The sequence below is a fragment of the Microchirus variegatus genome, assembly GCF_963457635.1.
Source record: "Microchirus variegatus genome assembly, chromosome: 4".
NCBI lineage: Eukaryota > Metazoa > Chordata > Actinopteri > Pleuronectiformes > Soleidae > Microchirus > Microchirus variegatus.
The window spans coordinates 23,319,724-23,340,031 of record NC_139805.1 but is presented as its reverse complement, the minus strand read 5'-3'; the positions used below and the strand labels follow the sequence as shown (position 1 = coordinate 23,340,031).

The 20,308-nt window shown below is 40.6% G+C and overlaps 1 protein-coding gene across 2 annotated transcripts in view; it reads left to right on the top strand.

The window, feature by feature from the left end:
- Nucleotides 1–16,942, top strand: part of ryk (receptor like tyrosine kinase) — a 46,548-nt gene extending 29,606 nt beyond the window's left edge. For both annotated transcript variants that reach the window (XM_083888495.1, XM_083888494.1), the window contains exons 10-16: nucleotides 619–705; nucleotides 2,532–2,601; nucleotides 3,233–3,365; nucleotides 7,967–8,076; nucleotides 8,198–8,357; nucleotides 9,264–9,400; nucleotides 15,760–16,942. In XM_083888495.1, the coding sequence (XP_083744621.1) occupies nucleotides 619–705; nucleotides 2,532–2,601; nucleotides 3,233–3,365; nucleotides 7,967–8,076; nucleotides 8,198–8,357; nucleotides 9,264–9,400; nucleotides 15,760–15,871 (809 nt within the window). In that variant the 3' untranslated portion in view covers nucleotides 15,872–16,942. The remainder of the gene's footprint in view (nucleotides 1–618; nucleotides 706–2,531; nucleotides 2,602–3,232; nucleotides 3,366–7,966; nucleotides 8,077–8,197; nucleotides 8,358–9,263; nucleotides 9,401–15,759) is intronic.
- The last annotated feature ends 3,366 nt before the right edge of the window (nucleotides 16,943–20,308 follow it).

Below are 20,308 nucleotides of genomic sequence, written 5' to 3'. Positions count from 1 at the left end.
AACTAAGATATAACAAATATGACCACATCTTGGAGGCGATTTACCCAAGTCGAGTTGTGTTTTACGCAGCCCGGCGTGTCCAGACAGGCTCATGGAGAAGGTAGGAGCTGGAGGGAGACCGTTAAACACCAACCCTGTTGTTATGATTTGTCTGCTCTCCTGCTGAAACACAAGGCATAGTTAGCCTTGGGGCCCAGATGCTTTTTCTAAGTTTATGTTATTGGTTTAGGTTCTGAAATGATATCTTACCTCAGCAAAGTCCTTGGAGCAATGGTGTGACAGTTTAGAGAAACGAGATGATGAACATGCTCACTTAGCCTTTTTTTTTCTCCCGTCGTACGTACTTCTGAATTGCTCTCAGTGATGAGAGATCTTCCACGCTCCATTGAGTTGCTCTTGTTTTGGCTTCTGTCAGTGACACACACCAGCCAAAACTGCCAAATCCCATAAAGAGGCAAAGCCTTTTAAGCAGAAGCCTGTCCGTGTCTGTTTACAGATTAGCCAGGCATGGTGGCAAGTGAACGAGGTGACATTTTGATTTTTGAAAGCGATGCCTGTGGCTGTCTCTCTCCTGCCCTTTTCCTCAAATAAAAAACAACTCGTGGTTTGTCTTGACAGGCACGTTTGGCCGCATCTTCCATGGTGTTCTTCTGGACGATAAAGACCCCACGAAGGAGAAGCAGGTCTTTGTGAAGACGGTGAAAGGTACGTGTTCTTCTGTTGATGCTATAATGCTCAGTTGACTCACACAGATGTTGAAGAAATAACAATAGTGTCAAGTCAAGTGTGTTGTAAGTTTTGCACATCTCCATGGATGTGCAGTTCACTGCAGTTAGTCATTGAAGTGTGGTTTTGCAAAGTAAACACTCACGCTCGGTGAGCGTCATAGACTGAAACGTGATTGTAATGCCAGAGACACGACAATGATCATTTGACCAAAACATAAAGCTGCTAACAGTCCTTGATTTATCAGGTCCTCCACTGTTGCGCTAACTATTGATGAACTGATACTGTTTTAGCATTGTCTGTTTACCTTAATGTCTAATTTCATAAACTGAGACGGTCAAGATCACTGTGATGTGATGTCAATCATATGTAAAATTAACATACACACACACTACCTTTTATTTAAATCCGTCTTCAACAAGTGTTCACTACACAACGTCTTAATTGTTTTCCATATCGTTAGCCTAATAGCATAGTTGCCTAAGTCATATTAGAATGTTTTCGGAAAACAAGAAAAAAGCACATTGGTAAGATATCACAATTACCAAAAAAAAATGACTTAGGCAAATATGCTATTAGGCTAATGATATGTCTCTATATAAAGTCCACTGGAATGTAACACACAAACATCCAGTTAAACTCAAGGATGAACAGAAATAAAACATTTACATTACCGTTCAAAAGTTTGTGGTCACTTAGAAATGTCCTTATTTTTGAAGGAAAAACATTTTTTTTTTCAGTGGATATACATACATTCATACATCAAATGAATTAGAAATACACTTGAAAACGACTATTCTAGCTGCAAACGTATGGTTTTTAATGGCATATGTACATAGGTGTATAGAGGCCCATGTCCAACAACCATCTCTCCAGTGTTCTAATGGTACATTGTGTTTGCTAATCGCGTTAGAAGACTATTGATTAGAAAACCCTTGAAAACCCTTGTGCAATTATGTTAGCACAGATGAAAACAGTTTTGCTGGTTCTTTGACAAAAGCAAAATAATTATTTTGAATAAAATTCATTATTTCTTATCTTGTCAATGTCTTTACTATATTTTCGATTCATTCAACTCTTTTGATGAGTAAAAGTGTGACTTTTAATGGAAAACACAAAAAAAATTGTATAGGTGACCCCTAACTTTTGAATGGTAGTGTATGGTCAAAGGCCGTCATGATCACACAAAGCGTGAATTCATAAACAGCAACACGACACGAAGCGTGCAACTGCAAGGTTATAATCGTGTTTATTTATTCAGTGAAGCCTGGCTTTTAATGGCCTCAGCAGATGGCTATACATTGTTTCATCCCCATCTACATGCGTACAGTAATTGAGTTGTATGTCTTGCTCTCCTGCTGCAGGTTTTGCACAGGCCTCCTTTACATGGGAGTGTCGGGTTGTTTGTTAGCAGCGTGTGTCAGCGCTCTCTGCCAGTTGCCTTCTGACCTCTCCATTCTCTCATGTTTACTCAGGGAGGGGTGGATACCATGCGGTGAACAATATCCTCATGCCAGCACTGGCTTTGTTAAACTCTGTACTTCCTTCTCATGTTCCTTTTGGGATGTGAAAAAAAAAAAATGCCAATATCCATAAGAGCCGCATTATAGCAGAGGGGTGTTCATAGATGAAAAACTGAGAAATTTAGTTTCCCAGAGAAAAAAATATGTACAGGAAAAAGAAAAAAAAAGGACAAATTAAACACAACGTGGAGTCGCACGACACAGTTGATTACTTTTCCAGCTGCTACTGAAAACCATCGTATGATGATCTAAATTAGATTCTGTCTCTGATTAAATTCATAGATCATGCATCAGAAGTGCAGGTGACCATGATGTTGACTGAAAGTTGCAAACTCCGTGGACTTCATCACAGGTAAGTGGAAGCTCACATAAATCACTGCAGTTGTTTTGTTCGTGTTGTCATTTTCAAGCAGTTTTGCTTTAATTTGATTAAAAAAAAACTTAAATCACCATGTCCGCTGTTGTAACAAATGCTCTCTTGTCTGTAGTCATACCACTTAACCCCCCAACCCTACACTGTATTCCGTCAGAGCAGTTCCTGTGGTCGTCTGTGAAATGTCTCCGTTAAAAATACTGATGAAAGAAGACCACATTTTCACACATCGAGCAGACACTGTAACACGGAGGAATAGAACTAAACACTTTCCCAGGCTAAATGTAAAAAGTTGCACGTTGCATTGCATTGTTGCTTCTATAATATATATTTATTTTGATCCTCTCAAACTGAATGTGCTGAATTTAGCAAAAGTTGGCCCACATCTACTAAGGAACTATCTTTGTGTGAAAATGATTATCTTCTTGTTGTCCTTCCTCTTTTTTTAAGGTCACTATAGTCAAAAGATATACCCGCTTCCTCTCCCACAGCAGTAGTTTTCATGACCCTGCTAACGTATAACACTGACTTCCATGAACCTCTCTTACATGAATCAACACGTGTACCAAAACACTATATGTGACCATATGTGATTGTTGCTGCCCTACAGAAATCTGCTGCCTATAAGTCATGTATGCACGGAGGACGGAGAGAAGCCGATGGTGCTGTTGCCCTTCATGGCTTGGGGGAATCTCAAGCTGTTCTTGCGGCAGTGCAAGCTAGCAGAGGCTAACAATCCACAGGTGAGGCTTTAACACGGGATACATTTACTGGAGGTTTAAGACACTTTTTTAAGCCATTAAGATAACGCTTCAGTGTGAACTATGTAACAGCACCGCTCTGAGATATTTATTAAGCTATTAAAACTAAATCCCCCCAAATTGGATGATAAGTCAGATTCTATCCCAGTGACAAGCCTGAAAGAATGTTTTGTGTGTTTGCACCAAATAACACCTAACAGTCACTACTTTAGAAAAAACTCTGTTCGTAGAAGGATTGTCGAAATAGGCGTGAAGCGACGGGGCAAAGCAGACTTTTTGTATTCAGTATGTAAAGACAATCAGGCTTTTGTACAGGTTAACCCTGGGGAGTCTTTGATGCACTTGGCATAGACGCAGCGCTAATCCAACCAAATCCAAAATACACATGTAGCAAACACTTTGCAATCACAAGATGAATCATGCCACCCATTTGCATTAATCAAAACCCCAAACCTTAATTTTCAGTGAACACATCAGCACCTTCTTTCTGAGCGATCTCATTATGTACTTTTGGCAGTTGTCGGAAACAAAGGCATAGTCATTAAGTTGTTGTGCTGGTGAAAGATACGCCAAGCTATAAATCTGAAATAATATGAAGGAGATAAATCTGTGAGGAAAGCACAACACTACAGTGTGGCGTTTGTTCTGAGAGGGAACATCTGGTTTGAAAAGGTAGAGGTGAAGGGGCTGGAAGCGAGTCTTGACCTTTTCCACAGTTTTCATTTCCGCCTGACAAACCACCAGCCTGATGTTTGACGCTCCAGTACCAGCTAAACACATCTCAGTTTTGCTTGACTTGTTGACTTTAAATGTTCTTATCTCTGTTCATGGGTTGCCAAGACTTTGTTTTTCAGGGTTGTCAGGATTAATTAATTTGGGTTGTATCACAGTCTTCACGCTCTGATAAGATTAAATGGTCAAACTTTCCACTCTGTGTATCTCAGGCCGGGGTCATGCAGCGGAGACTGCCTGTCAAAGATCAGATACTTGGAAATAAGGTTGAATGCATTCATATATGTCATGTTAGTTCAGGAGCTGAACTGACTTTTTTTTTAAAAAGCTACACAGGATGTTTATATGTATTAAAGCCAAAGAAGCTGCCTCACATTGTTAACATCCAGGCGTCTTTTTGTATCTGTGCAGTGCTTTCACTTTCCTCAAACAAACCTGCCGGACAGGCTAATGTCTACATGTCCTGCATTTTCCCCAAACACAAAAGTGGTTTCTTATGGAGACAACAGACAACTTTCATCAGTTTAGAATGAAACAGCAGGAGGAAAACATCAGTCACTGCCCAGAGCAGAAAACAACCTTCAAAATTCCAATTTGAACAAATGAACCAGAGTTAGTTGGCAGTTTAATACATAGGCTGTTGGTTTTGTTACTCATTTAGTATAAAAGGCAAAGAGTGTGTCATTTTTAAAGCCTTTTAAAATTGAAGTGTTTAAACTTTTAAATATTAACAAATGTGTGTTACATTCTAAACCATTGTCAATGAGTTCACATCGTATCAGATCCACATGACTCACTCTGTATTTCTCAGTATAATGGTGTTTAGATCTTGTGTTGCCCGGTGATATTCCTCTGTTGCACACAAGAAATTATTTGTTTTATGTTAAGGCAGGGGGGGGGGGGGGCAGTTCAGATGTTTTAAACAGAATAAACACGTCTTGAGCCTGCCTGCTCTGCTGCTGTATACACACAAACACTCCCTCGGTCAGGTCTGATAGTATTGCTTGACAGAGCTAAGTAATTCTATATTTCTGTTCATGAAGACTAAGCAAAGGCAGAATTTTAACAACAACAAAAATCACCCTTGATTCTCTATCAACTGGATTATTTGTCTCTTGCATTGCAGATGCTTTGTTTCTGTCACTTCAGCCACATTTACATCACAGGCTATACATATACCGATTGTTGAGTGTGTTTTTTTTTTTTTTTTCATTGCTTTGCTTCGGTAATGAGTAACACAGTTTCTTTGTGCTGTAAACTGAGTCGCCATTATTCAGTTAAAACTGCGTCCCAGTGGTCAGGAGAATTAATACACGGACTACTTCTTGTGGGGACCAGTGCAAACACGTATGGTGTCATTTTTCTATCACCATTACACTGTACAAACAGGTTTAACATCATCGTGACAAGTCAAAGCCAAAAAGTTGTCTATTTCATGGGGTCAGCTTCCCTTATGCTGCACATAAAGTAGTTTATACAATTTTGTTCATTTCAGCACTGATGTAATGTGTTGATTTTGTCCATGAGACCGAGAAACAAAACAAGTTCACCCCCATGCTAGCAGCACTGGGGGCCTGTTTTGGCACAGCAGGGTTTTTTTGTTATAGCTAAATCAGGGCATGGAAACCTTTTTTCTGTCGAGGGCCATTTCAAGTTTTATAACATCTTTTGTGAGCCGTAGTAAATTATTCAACGCACATAATGCACCAACCGCCCTGACGCAATGGTTGGAACAGCTTCTCCTGGCAAAGTATCTGACGTTAGGGGGTATGAGGGTAGTTTAAGGTATGATGATGATGATGATGGTGCTACTCACAGCTGGTTTGAGACAAAACAACTTGTTCAAACAAAACCTTCCTTTGGTAGTGTCATGGATGTGTTGCAGAGATAACAGTTCCTTCCTTCCGTCCTTGTACTGCAGCGTTAAACGGCGATCCAACACACAGAAACGAGGCGAGGTGGGCGGTATGTTTGTCTGCTGTTTAATCACAGAGCAGTGACAAAAGACAGATACCAACACTTTGGTTGTAGCAGCTTCACTGCAGCAGCAACAAGACTACTTCCCAAATTCTCCTTATGAATGATATTTCAGCGTCTTCCAGTTTTTTATATTTATTGTGGTATTTATTTATATCAAACAAGAAAATATTAATATAAAACGATCTAAATTCACAATGGTAAACTCAAAAGGGTGTAGGCTGAAACTGATATTTAAGTATACCATCACTCTTACCTGCTTTGTCACCATACCAGTAATTTTAATATTGTGATCTGTAATGTAACTTATAACTATTACCATCTAACATAATAAGCATGTACTTAAATGGGACTTCCCATTAAAATTACATTAAAATTGCTGCCAAATCTGTAAATACCCTGCCTGCTCTTCTGTATACACACAAACACTCCCTCAGTCAGGTCTGATAGTATTGCTTGACAGAGCTAAGTAATTCTATATTTTATAGTAAAGAGTATCAGATCTGGATGAATAGATATTATTAATATTTTAACTTCTACTTGTATGGATACTGTTGGTTGGTTCTATGTGTTGCACTTTTATAGAATACAATGCTTAACATTCTGAAATCATTCTGAACATTTTGGAGGACTTCTTGGGGCCAAAACCACTGATTAATAGAAATTTAGCTCTTAAAATATCAAAAAAACAGTATACAAAAGAACCTTAAGTTGCAGCCCCATTTACCATCATAGCTAAGTGCGATAGCAAAGAGGTTTTTTCACTATTCACTGAAATGCTAATTAGCACAACGCCAAAAATATCTGTCGATGGCACGACAAAGAAACACAAAGCAATCTTTTCTCTCGTTCATCCCGTGGGCAACATAAATGTCTCACTATGTTTTATACGTCTATTAATTCTTGATTTGTTTCCCTTAAAAAACGCAAATGTTAATCTCTTGAAGGCATTACGAGAAACGTCAGCAGATTATTAACATCAGTAGTCTTTGTACAATGGATATTTGTACCAAATTGTATGGTAGTTTATTCAATAAATGGCACTATTTAACTTCAAAGAACCATCAGTTTGCGGTCTGCATCATTGGCGCATGTGATGTGTAGCATGACTGATCGTAGTATTTACCTAAAGCTGTAGTTTCTAACTTTTTTGTAATTAGTTTATATTTATAAATCTGTTGCATTGAATCTAGAGTCAAATTAGTTCACATTATCCTGATTAATCTGTTTCTCAGTGTAACGGTGTTTAGATCCCATGTCGGCCTTTGATATTTACATAGGAAGTGATTCATTTTATGTCAACAAGGAGGGAAGCAACAACAACATTGTGCTAGTAAAGCAACAGCTGCAAACAGGTTGGAGTATGACACAAACAAGTGCTGACGTAAAGTGAATCTGGTTGTTCAGCAGTGATCATGCTTCCTACCACTCTATACGCACAATGTTCCCTCAGTCAGGTCTGATAGTTTTGCTTGACAGAACCTGTTTTCATAGAAAGAAAGCAGCATGCGCATAATATCACATCATTTCTGTTAAGAAACACCAAAGATGTTAGATGTTTTTTTAATATAATTCATGTATTTTATAACCGTGGAAGTAATTGAAAATCATTTTGCAGTGCTAGTTCTGCTAAAACAGCTGACCAGCCTTTTCACCAGAACACTGCAGTATTTTTTTGTGTAACCCGCAGTAACTTGGCCCGCAGTTAACAATGATGACTATATTTAGAGGAAATTGGAACACTTTTACACAGAAGAGTGTCACCACAGAAGAGTGTCACGTCAACTGTGGTTTCCTGTCTCCCTCCCTTTTCTTGTGTGTTTTTCCTGCTCCTGAACAACATTATCGTCTTTGCCTCCCTTGTTTCCTTTCAGGCAATCTCTCAACAAGACTTGGTTTACATGGCGATTCAGATTGCATGTGGGATGAGCTACCTGGCTCGTCGCGAGGTCATACACAAAGACCTCGCTGCCAGGAACTGCGTGTAAGTGTTCCCGACCCAGCTTTCATCATATGTCCTCAGTTCTTTCTGTAGATTTCAGGTGATTTGCTGTCAAATGTATTTACTTAATATAATATTCATCTCTTCTCCTCCCCCCCATCAGCATTGACGACAACATGCAGGTGAAGATTACAGACAATGCCCTTGCTCGGGACCTATTTCCCATGGATTACCACTGTCTAGGGGATAATGAGAACCGGCCCGTTCGCTGGATGGCCCTGGAAAGTTTGCTCAACAATGACTTCTCGAGTGCGAGTGATGTGGTAAGCAAACGCTCTACCAGACTTCCAGTTTGCTCCTCGCCTTTAACATGAACATCCCTGCATCTGTAAACAGTGACTTCCCCACCAAGAAAAGCAACACTTCCTGTCTCTCAAGGGATTTTATTAGATAAAACCTGTTTTTTAGGCGACATAAAAAGGGAAGGTGATGCAGGAAATGGCACCAATTGTATTTGAGCCATTCCCAGACAGTTGGTCAAGAAATCAGAGGGAGGGGAGTGCCGGTGTTGAGCTCCATGGGTCTCTGGCTCTTCCCTCTTTCCTGTCTCAGGATAGCAAAGCGGAGATACACTCCCTTTGCTTCCTTTGAAGGTCCTGTGTCACCCCATTAAAGGTTAGGGCAGACCAACAGAACAGGGATCATCTGGTGCATTTTCATTCATTAGTCACTGTCGGGTTCATAATGTCTTATATAAGAACAACCCTAAGCGTCAGTTCAACACTTACTCTGAGCCCCAGTGACCTGAGCTATGTGTGGATATTGTTAATACAACACTTTAACAAAAGAACCAGGAAAAAACTATTATTTTATTCCCTCATGGGAGGTCACAGTGAGGGTCAGCACAGACCTCGCTGATATGGCAGCATGAACCCAGTGTCTCCTGTAGCATAAATGTCAACCCTCCGTCAACTTACAACCTCTTTACGAAAAAAAAAAACCTGTGCTGATTGTTTATGTTGCACACACATTTTTCAACATAATTTCCTTGCATTGTTCCACTAGAACATTTTTGCATTTGAGAGCAAATGGGAAAACACCAACTTTTCCATAGTCTTCGTTGTGCTTATCCGGTCCGGCGATAACACATTTAAGACAACCGCTCGTATAGAACATACATTTATGACGTGTGCCGCTATCAGCTATTCATCACATCAATGTTTTCACAGTGGGCCTTCGGAGTGACCCTGTGGGAACTGATGACCCTGGGTCAGACCCCTTACGTCGACATCGACCCCTTTGAGATGTCGGCCTATCTGAAGGATGGCTACAGAATAGCACAACCCATCAACTGTCCAGACGAACTGTAGGTTGATTTTCACACACACACACACACACACACACACACACACACACACACACACACACACACACACACACATTCGCAGACATGCAAACACAAATACTGCATTTTCTGATGTGCATCTGTGTGACGTTCAGGAGTTTTTGCCCCCTTGTAGCATTTAGGATTAGCTTTTAGGGTCTTACAATTAGAGGTCACTAATTTTTTCACACTTGACTTTTAAGCTAGGCTAAGCTAATCTTTTAGAACAATGTAAATCAAGTAAGGCCATGCGATATGAGCAAAGTGGTCAATGTTGTGATGGAGATAAAAAAAATTGTGATAAATAAACCAATGTTGGGGCCGTCAGAGAGCATGAAGTACTACTTAAACGTAGTAAGGAGCCCATTGATGTTTTCACTGCAACTTTATTTTCTCTCTCAACACAGGCTACTGTAGGCCGTAGCTAACGCCAAAACAATAACAACCTGCGATTCGGTTCACTCAATCCCTCGTCTCTGTTCTCTCCCCTGTCCAGTCCTCTGCACGTACACATAGACACAAACACACACACACACACACACACACCCCCCCACACACACACACAGATAAGCACATCCACTTCCTGTCACAGGTCACTGATCTGACAAGGCATGATCACAGAGCCCAGCAAACTATTTCTGAGATACAATCACAACATCAGGCACAATTAACTTCTCCTGCCAGACCAACAACAGCCCATAATACCCTGACAAAAACGGCCCTGTTACATCAGCAAATGACAGCAAAACTGTAGTTCGAATCCAGGCACCGTTTACCAGTTAGCTCCGTTAGCTCCTTTAGCACCGTTAGCACGCCTACAGTCGAACTGGAGCGGTCTGTTTATTAAACGAAAAGAGCAGCGCTAATAAAAATAACCAGCGTACCTGTGTACTGTGTGTGCCTCTGTTTTTAAAGTTTAGCGTTAAGGCCACATTATACTTCCCGGACTGCGTATGCGTTATCCGACTGCGTATGCGTTATCCGTCTGCGTCACCACGGAGACGCCTCGAGCATTTATACTTCTGCGTCGTGGTGACGGACACTCGCTGCAATTTCCCGCCCGATCAGTAGGGGTCGCTGCGCAAGGTTGTTGTGCTTCTGGCTACAGTGAGCAATGGCGTCCGAGAAAGAAAGAGAGAGAAAGACTGTTGTTGTTGAAAAAGTGGCCGTTTCTCACTTTTCTGTGTCACGGAACGCAGTTTTAAGATAATTTGAGGCGAGAAATTGGCCATTTAGAGTCTAAACATGTGCTGTGTGTGTTAAGATATGACGTATTTATAGTTCGGCAGCGGCGTTATCGGCGGGGATCAGCTCCGCCTCTGTCAGGACGCCCGGAGCGCACTGAGAGCCGGCACAGAGCAGCTTAGCTCGGCCTGTCCTGAGGACCAATCGCAGCTCTTGCCGTCTCCATAGTCCCTTGACGGAGTGACGGACACTTAAAAAATATTCCGTGCACCCGGAGACGACGCAGAGGCTCTTCGACAGGTTCTGCGTCGATGCAGAGGACTCTGCGTAGCTACGCAGAGCACTTTACGCAGGAGTATAAATTGGGCTTTACTTTAGAGACTCATTTAAACTCATCAGGAGTCACATAAACATGACGTCATGCGTGTCTTTTTCCAGTCAGTCGTCATGGAAACGCGACATGCGCTAATGTGTGTAAACGTTGACGCCTTTAATGTGCCCAGCACTAATTATAACGCCTCTGTTTGTTACTTTGCCACAGTGTAAACCCAGAAATACACGCCACACGCCACTTTTCAGACACATTGGTGTGACTTTTGTCCTCAGGGAGACCCAGTATGTGTGTGTGTCCTCCATTGTAAAGGAACAAATACAACATCACTGTTGTCCTCTTCCGATAAGCAAAAGAGGGCATGGATGCAGGCCAAGCTGCAGTCACAGCGTAATCACTTCTAATAGCGTGATGCACTTCTGGGCTGTTTGTTTTGACCTCCAATGGTTTTGTAAGTTTATCTGATGAATCTTTAAGTAATCACTGACACGCAGTTGTAGCTCTATTTCAGGACAAACTACTGCCTGTACAGCCACGAAAATGCGGGAATAGTGGGGGGAAATAAATGTGCTGAAGTGCGTGTCAGGATGGGGCGAAGTGTCTCAGAGACGGAGACACTGCCTCGGGTCATCTGTTACATATAAAGCATGTGCTTCTGTCTGTGGTTATGTGGGGGAGAGAGAGGTTCAGGACAAAGAGCCACGATTCCAAAAAGTTAGTATTTGAAGGTCATGAGATGTTCTCCCAGAGATCCCGCCCACTGCAGCCTGAAGTGATTTCTAATGGTTTTAATTTGTGACCGTCAGCTTTGTACACTTTTTAATTGGCCAGTCAGTTCCATTTAATATCAGCACTTAGTGTGGAGCTGGAAAAACATCTCGGCTCATAGTAAGTCACTTAAGTTTAAACACAATCGATTTGTGTGTCGTAGTATTTACTGTTTTGGAAACATAAAGGCATGTCTGTGTGTGCGTGTGCGTACACAGTGGAAAGTCATTAGAGTGCAGCGGCACCAACTACATCCTCTATAATGAAAACACAGTGACGGCACATCTTTAACACAGTTCACAGAGTTGAAAGTAGGAATTGTTGCAGGAATGTTGTATAGACTGCGTTATTTTCTCTTAAATATAAGAATTTGGTGCATTTTTCCATCATCAGAAGCCGTTTGAAAACACGATCCTTTTCACAAAGTTTTCTGTCCATTCGTTGGAAACAAATCCTCGGATTAATCAACAACAAACTGATTATTAGTTGCAGTTGCAGCGATGATGATCAGTTCAGATCACGTAATCGTTAGCAGACGAGATGAAAAGCAGTCAAAGAACAGGAAAACAAACAATAAAAAAAAAAACATGTTACTTTGCAGAGGAATAAAAACATACGACAGCTCCTTAAGTTTTAATTGACAAAATGTTCTGAATACGGTTTATTGGCCTGTCTCCATATTACACACACACATATATTTATAAACATATATATGTGTACATATGGCGTTGTTTGCATTAAACGCACTAATAGGTACGGCTCACCTGCAGCCCATTATACGCTCCTATTTAAACACATGGCAGTTAAACAGACTGACAGTGCTGGACGTTTGCCTGCATAACTCACAGTTGGAGACGAGTGCACTGATAGAACCGTGTGTGTGTGTGTGTGTGTGTGTGTGTGTGTATGTGTGTGTTATTACAGACACTGACCAGATGTAGCGCAGTGTTGTTTTTTAATATGAACCAAATCAAGCTGAAATAAAGTGGAGCTTATCAACATCCTGCAACTGTCAAGAAGGAGCGTCCTGTGCCCGTGGGCTGTCGCGTTCCCTCTGCTTTTTTTTTTTTTTTTTTTCAAAGCACTTCCTCAATATCAGGTTTTTCTCGAGAACGCGCCGCTGCCACCGTCTCACTTCTGGATAATAACACGGATTTTCCGGGATCAAAGCAGGGCTGCAGTGGATTATCTTCCACTGCACGATCGACTGATACGAGCCAGAGTTCATGCTTGTAGTGGTAGTAAAAAAAAAAAATAAACCCCCGTAAAGGTGTAAGTCATGATAACACAGACTTTGGAATGATCCTGGTCCACTTAATTATGTCCAATACTCATTTCATGACCTTGAGGGGCAGATTAAATGTCAGTAATGTTAATTATTCTTTATCAGTGAATCAAAAAACACATGAAAATTAAAAAGTGAAAAGAAAAATACAGTTCTTTATTGGACCACCACCTAATCTACGGTTTATGTCACAGCTGCCTTAAATTTACAGATCTGGTAATTATCAAAATCATATTTTATGTCTCTGTAAAAGTTAAAACACCACTATGTAGAGGCTCTTAAACTGAAATTATGTTTTTATGCTTCAAATTTACAGTTTTACTGAAAAAAAAACACTAAAGCATATTATTATTTCTTGATTGCGATGACAAATTATAGTTATTAACTTGCATTCCTGAGCAGAAATGTTGGTTTTAGGGGTTGAATGTTATGTTTGATTCATTTCTGACTTCACAGAGAAGAAGCTGACTCACATTTAGGTTTGAAAAAGATGAATTTATTTGCCAGATAAATAACAATAAAATGTTTAGCTTAGTTTATCTTAAATGCAAAAAATATAAATCATGATGCCATGTAATGATAATAGACTATACTGTATAGAAATATGTATATACATTTGAAAACTGTAGCCTAGGGAGTAGGATGGATGTTGGCAGTATCCACCATGGGGCGACTGCTGGTTTCAAAAGTAAGTTTGGATGGTGATTTATGGGAGAATGGGCTTACATCACACTAAAAAATATATAAAATAGCCACAAGGGGGCGACATATGGGATTAGCATGAGCAACGACGACCCCCATGTGCAGGATACAGCACTAGATGGATGGAAAAACCAGTCATGGTGCTGGTCAATTTGCAAATTTCGTGGCTTTAAAACGGGAGTTTGTTTCGCAGATGGAAGATGACGTCCGTTTCTTTTACTCGGTCGATGGCCAGAGTCTCAAACGCACATGACCTTTGGTCTGCATCTAGTCTGGCCAGTAGGGGGCAATCAATTAAAAAAATGACATCACAATATTCCGTCTAGATATCTCAATGACAGATAATTCACAGAATTTCAAAATAAAAGTGCCTGTTTTGATCTGGAACGGGTGATTGTAAATATCTATGGGTTTGTTGTGGCTGCAACGATTAGTCTACTAATTGATTATGAATTACTAAATTAATTGTCAGCTATTTTGTTAATCGATTATTCAGGTTGAGGTTGTTGATGTGATTGTTTCAGCTTCTTAAATGTGAATATTTTCTTCGTTTCTTTGCTCCATTTAACAAAGAAATCAATGAGACATTTAAGAACATTATCAGTTCCAGTGTTTGACGAACAGTGACCGACGATTTCTGGCGTTTTACCAACCAAACAAGTCCTCGATTAATCGAGAAAATAATCGTCCGATTAAACAATTATGAAAATAATAGTGTGTTGCAGCCCTGTAGCCATCACTGGACGTGTGGAGCAATCACTGAGGCATATTTCACTACTTAAGGTTTTAAATAATCACATAAATCTATCAGACAAGTTAATAAATCAACTGTGTTCATTTGATTCCCAATCAAGATAAACCGCTAAGAGTTAACAAATTAATGCAATCATTTTAGTATTGGATCAGGGCAACTCGGAAACACGTGGTTGCAAATAAATTTCTATGTTTGCTAACGTTATGTTCTTTACATGCTATATGATCCTCCTTGGTGATATTCAGTTCCAGCGTCACGGCGGCTACACGTAGCTCGGCGTCCCAGTGTGGCTTTAAAAACCTCTTCGTTAGTTGGCCATAAAAGGCTGCCTGCTCGGCGGCAGCTGCTGTCTTCAATTAAGTCGCGATAAAAGTGTATTTTTTTTGTCTCGGGGCCCAACAATCTGCATACACGGCCACAGTCCTCACTTCCTTTTTACAATAACACACAAAGCTCTCTGTGTCAAAGCCCTGTGTGCGTTGTTTAGCTTTGAATTGCATGTTCGCAAGGTCGTCCAATTTTTGTTCTTATTTTTTTAAAGGGGATATTGCAAAAATGTGTCTGTTTATGAGTTTCAGGGATGCCAATTCAATGATACATGCTTTTATGTCCACATGTTTAGATGACGCTAATGGCTCTCCTAACAAGGGAGAGTTCAGGAACCCCGTGCGCGCGGGGGCTCCTCCAGATTGTAAAGAATGCTGGCAAAAACAAAGACGAGAGACTGTAATTTTATTTTATTTTTTAACGTTTTCACAAAGTGCGCTAACGCCGCTATCTAGTTTTCTCACAGCAATAAAATGTGAGATTACGGCATGGTCGTAAACGTTTTGTGTACACGGCGAAGGATCAAAAAACAAAAAAAAAACTCGCCCTCGCCCTGGAAAAGCAGCACAGAGAGAGAGTTAGAGAGAGAACACATGGAATGATGATCTGAAATCTGTTAAATAAACAAACACAGTTTCCCTCTAAATACAATAGGTGGTGAGGTGACGACTTCCCTTCCTAACATCTCAGAGGCTGCAGAATCAAACATTAAAGCGGCGCACGCACGCACGCACACACCTCTGATGATGAAGAAATGATTACACATGGCTGATTTATATCAGCGCGGTGCAGCTCCCGTTTGAAGACGTTAGAGCGACGCGCTGTACGTTTACGATAAACATTTACCGTTAACACTCTCCAGCTCTGGATTTTTGTCCTCTGACATCTCCTGTGTGTTTCTCTGTACCAGTGCGGCCTGTTTCCCTTTAATGAGTCATGGACATTCAAAGTGACTCATCCCTGTGTATGTGTGTGTGTGTGTGTTGCAGGTTTGCAGTGATGGCCTGTTGCTGGGCCTTGGACCCAGAGGAAAGGCCCAAATTCCAGCAGCTTGTTCAGTGTCTGACAGAGTTCCACGCAGCGCTGGGGGCCTACGTGTGAAAGCTTTTTTTTCTTGTTTTTATATATATATATATATAAATATATATAAGACAACAAGCAACGCTAAAGGCTGGTGGACACTTTTTCACGAGGGATAAAAGCAGGAAACACGGTGCCTTATCTGATTTACAAGAGCAGCCCCCCCCGCCCCCTCCTTCCCCTGCGTCCCTTCCATTTTATTATTATGTACAGTCTTGGAGTTTTTATATAGCTGAATTACCTTTTTACGGCATAGCGATGTAAAAGGAATTTCTGTGTCGAATATTGTTTTATATGCTTCGAAAGCGTCAAAGGAACGGCAGTTACAGCGCGATGTCGTCATCTGTACAGAAACATCCACATTTACGGACTTACTTTTTCTGCCATGGAACATTTTTTTGTTGTTTGTTTGTTTTTAAAGACAGTATTTTCTACAGTTTTGTAACTTGTAGTGTACATTGTAGATGTGGTTTGAATGAAATAACTCAACAGAATGAGCAGCAGAATGATTTGTGGTACCAAAGTAGATTTAAGGGCTTTTTCTCTGTGTGTGTGTGTGTGTGTCTCTCTGTGTGTGTGTGTGTGTGTGTCTGTGTGTCTGTGTGAGTGCATGCTTGGTACGAAAACCCGTCTTTGAATGGTACACATCGCCACAGGTGAGTTTTCATGTCACGTGATTGATGAGCCAACACTTTATTTTTGTTTATTTTTAAACCTCTGAAGCCACAACCTGACACTACACAGTTACTTCACCCACAGTGAATTCTGGACACGGTTATTATCTAAACACTGCAATATTCTTCTTCTTCTTTTGTACATTTTTTCCCCCACTATCAACAAACAAAATCACCCTAATGTCTCCATTTTTTTTTTTATATACGTATAAGCCTGATTGTTCTGCGTCAGAACACTTGAGTACAACACTATAATAATCACTGTGAAAACACACACTCACACACAAACTTGGTTTGAATCTTATTTTCCCACCTTTAACATCTTGGATGTGTCTTTACGGTCACTGCATGTTGAATTAAGGTTGTAAACTGCTTCCCGAGTTTGTATCGAAAAATTAAATGGGATCTTTTTATGTATTATATGCCTACTTCTGTTTTTCCCCCCTCCCTTATCAAAAGCATTAAGTGAATTGGTGTAATTTTCTTGCTGTGCACTTAAAGGTGATTAAACTAAAGAGAGCTGTTCTGTAAAATTAGACATTTAGAAGTTAGTTTTCTTCACACACACAAACCTGTCTTTGCTCAGTGTTTGTCCTGAGGCTGCAGATTTGACTTGAACGTGAAGCCAATGCTAAAGTCTCTGTCGCCTGTATTCTCTTGAATGGCCACTAGGGGGGCAAGTCTGTGAGAATTTCTCTTGCATTGATTTATAGAATCAGGTCAGATTTTCCTGGGGATTCTCAAATGTCGAGTTCCAATACAGCGTGGCGTCCATTTTGTGTCATTTTCGGGTCAAATGTAGAACAGAGCAGGGGTCTGCCTGAGGGGCGTGGCTACGCTGTGATTGACGGCTGATGTCACGACCTGTGGTGACCTGCTGGTTCTCTCGGTCTCGGTAAAAAAACAAAAAAAAACACCACCCATTGCTCCTGAAAATTAAAACCACCCGTTCTTCTTCTTCTTCTTCATCAGCTCCACCTTCTCGTCAGGTTTTTTTTTTTAAAACAACAACACACAAAATGGCGTCTGCGTCAGCTGCAAATCTGTAGGCTTTAAACAACAGTAAAGGCTTGTTTTGTTTCATATTTAAAAAAGAATAATAAACATGTTGAAAAGGTTGCTTGTTTTTCATCTTTAAAAAAAATCAATGGCTCATAATGACTTTAGCCAAAGTTCTTGGTCACATGGATCCTTTTGTACCATTAAAGCAGTAATTCACAGAGACTGCGTCTGGACCCACTGAGGGATTCTGTTGGGTCACCAAATTAAATTAGATTTTCCCAAATTAAATGTTTTTTTCTCTCTTTTAAACAGCTTTTTTAACTTGAGATTTACGTTCATATGTGTTGAGTATAAATAAAGTAAATATTGTCATTGACCACTTTGTCAGGACACATCTCTCTTGGAAATGTCTGGTTTATCTATTCTAACTCATATTAGATGTTAAAAAAAATTAAAATATATATATATATGTATATGTATATATATATATGTATATATATGTGTATATGTAGGGCTGGAAGAATTTTGAGAAAATATACAAATGCATTTTTGTCTGAACAATAATGTTATTTTATTAAGTCCAATCATAGTATGGGAGTAGAATCACAAGATGAACGCCTATGGATGTGAACTGGGCACATTTAAATTTCAGCCTAATTATACTTCATTTGACTTTATCTTAATTGTTCAGTCCTCGTAAGAATAGTTTCAGGATTTATGAACGATGGTTTTCCTCCCTGCGTTAAAAACTATGGCTCAAAGTTAAATGAAGGTGTGGTGCAGCAATGTTTTTCCTGTTAAAGCCTGCGAAGCTTCAAACCACATCGATGCATTAGTCCTCCTGTCGTGCCAACTGTCCACTTGTTGATGGGGGGAGTAAAATAAATAAAGCGGAGTGAGCTTCAGCTGTGCTCACAGATCGTATTGCCTCGTCTATGTTACAGAAGACGACCGAGTATGGATCCTTCGTTCTTTTTTTTATTTAAAGTTTCATGTTTTCACTGAACTTGCTTTCATTTTACTCCTTTAGCTTTAGGCTGAAAAGTCGACTGTCACATGAACACTGCACTTCTTCACCATGTCGTAATGGAAAGTTATGCAAAATCTAATTTGCGCCGAGTCCTTCCAGCCGGGTCTGCTGCGGAACGTCGGGAGAGGGAAAAATTCACCTTAAAAAGATTAACTCAGGTTTACGTTGTTGCTGCTTTGTGTTTATAGTGGTGCAACGTTCTCGGGGGTCTCCTGGGAGAACTGGTTAAAGGAAGTAGAAGAGAGAGATGTTTTCCACACAGGTAACACGGCAGCGTTTGAAGATGACATGTCGAGGTCTGCACAGTCCTCTTCATCAACAGCAGTCGTAATGGACTGTAATGCGACACAGCCCACGGGACGTTCTCCTCTAAACCAGACTGTTGTGTCACAATATCATCTCAAGCTTTGGTCGTTGATCTGAACAGGTCTGCGGAGAACAAACGTCCAGCGTCACTGCTTTCTCTGGGTTACATTGTGAACGTTAAAGACATGCAGTCAGGAACAGGCTGCTGTGGTTGCTTCTCCTTGTTGTACTTATAAAAATAGATGTATTTTTTCCTTCAGGGCTTCCAGCCTGGATTGATCTCGGCGTGACTCATCTCTGCATGTGCCTTTGGTATTGTTGTTCCGTTTCCTCGTCAGTTTAAGTACATTTTCATCTGTGGGGGTTGTTTTTATTTTGTGTTAGTTCACATGTTCAGCGACACTTCTTGTTCTCCTGGTTGGCTGCATCGCTGGAAAAAGTGTAAATATTATGCTGCCAAAGGTCGACTCTGATATCTGCGTTGCTTAGAGACTCGTTTATTTGACTCCGGCGCGCATAGCTGCTCCTGTTTGGTCGCGATCATCAAGATGCAGTGGTCGCACGACGCTGCAGGTAACAGTACAGGACACTTTTCTGCAAAATCCACATCACGGAACCTGGTGAAGAAGTTGAAAACATAGCGAAAGCAAGGAGCGATATGAACATGGATGGCTTTTCTGTCACTATTATACTGTTCACTCAGTTTTAACATGATGATGACGAGTTAAAGACCAAAAGTTGAGTCTATTATTAGCTGCAAAGCTACAGTGTTTAACATTGAGGAGGCAGAAATGGATTATTCTACCTGTGCAGCATCTTTTGAACGCTACACAGATGAGTGTGTCCACGTCTCTAAGCACTTTTGCTTAAATTGGTCTTTGACGCCTTCGTCGTCTAGACCAGGTGAGTCTACATTCCAGCCCGTGGGCCAATTCCAGTCCCCCCCCCCCCCCCCTGAGAGGTTCATTTCAAAAGTGTTTTCTTTGTGGCCCGCTGCCACGATCAAACAGCGTAAGTAAATCATGACATTTTCCTAATTTGCCAACAGATTTCTGCCATTGCTGAAGAACTCGGTGTAAAGAGATGCTCTCACTCTCAACTCTTTACGAGTGAAAACATCACCAAAGCAAAGTTCACTCACTCGGACCTTTTACAGCGAGGACTGTGTGATTAACACGGCGGATAACATTTGCCTGAACGTCTTTGATTTAATGACAATGTCGTTCGAACAAAGACAATCGTTATGTGCGAAATAAATCTGTTAAAATGCAACTTAATTAGGGTAAAAAGCCGGAGTCTCAAACTCAAAATGAGCTGAGGGTCACGTGGGTTTGAAGTCTGGTCAGAAGGAGGTCAGTCATGTGAAGAATTGTCCAACAGTGTTTAGAATTATATCACAATATCATAATTTCAAAGTAAAAGTGTTTGTCTTTGTCCCAGGTTTTG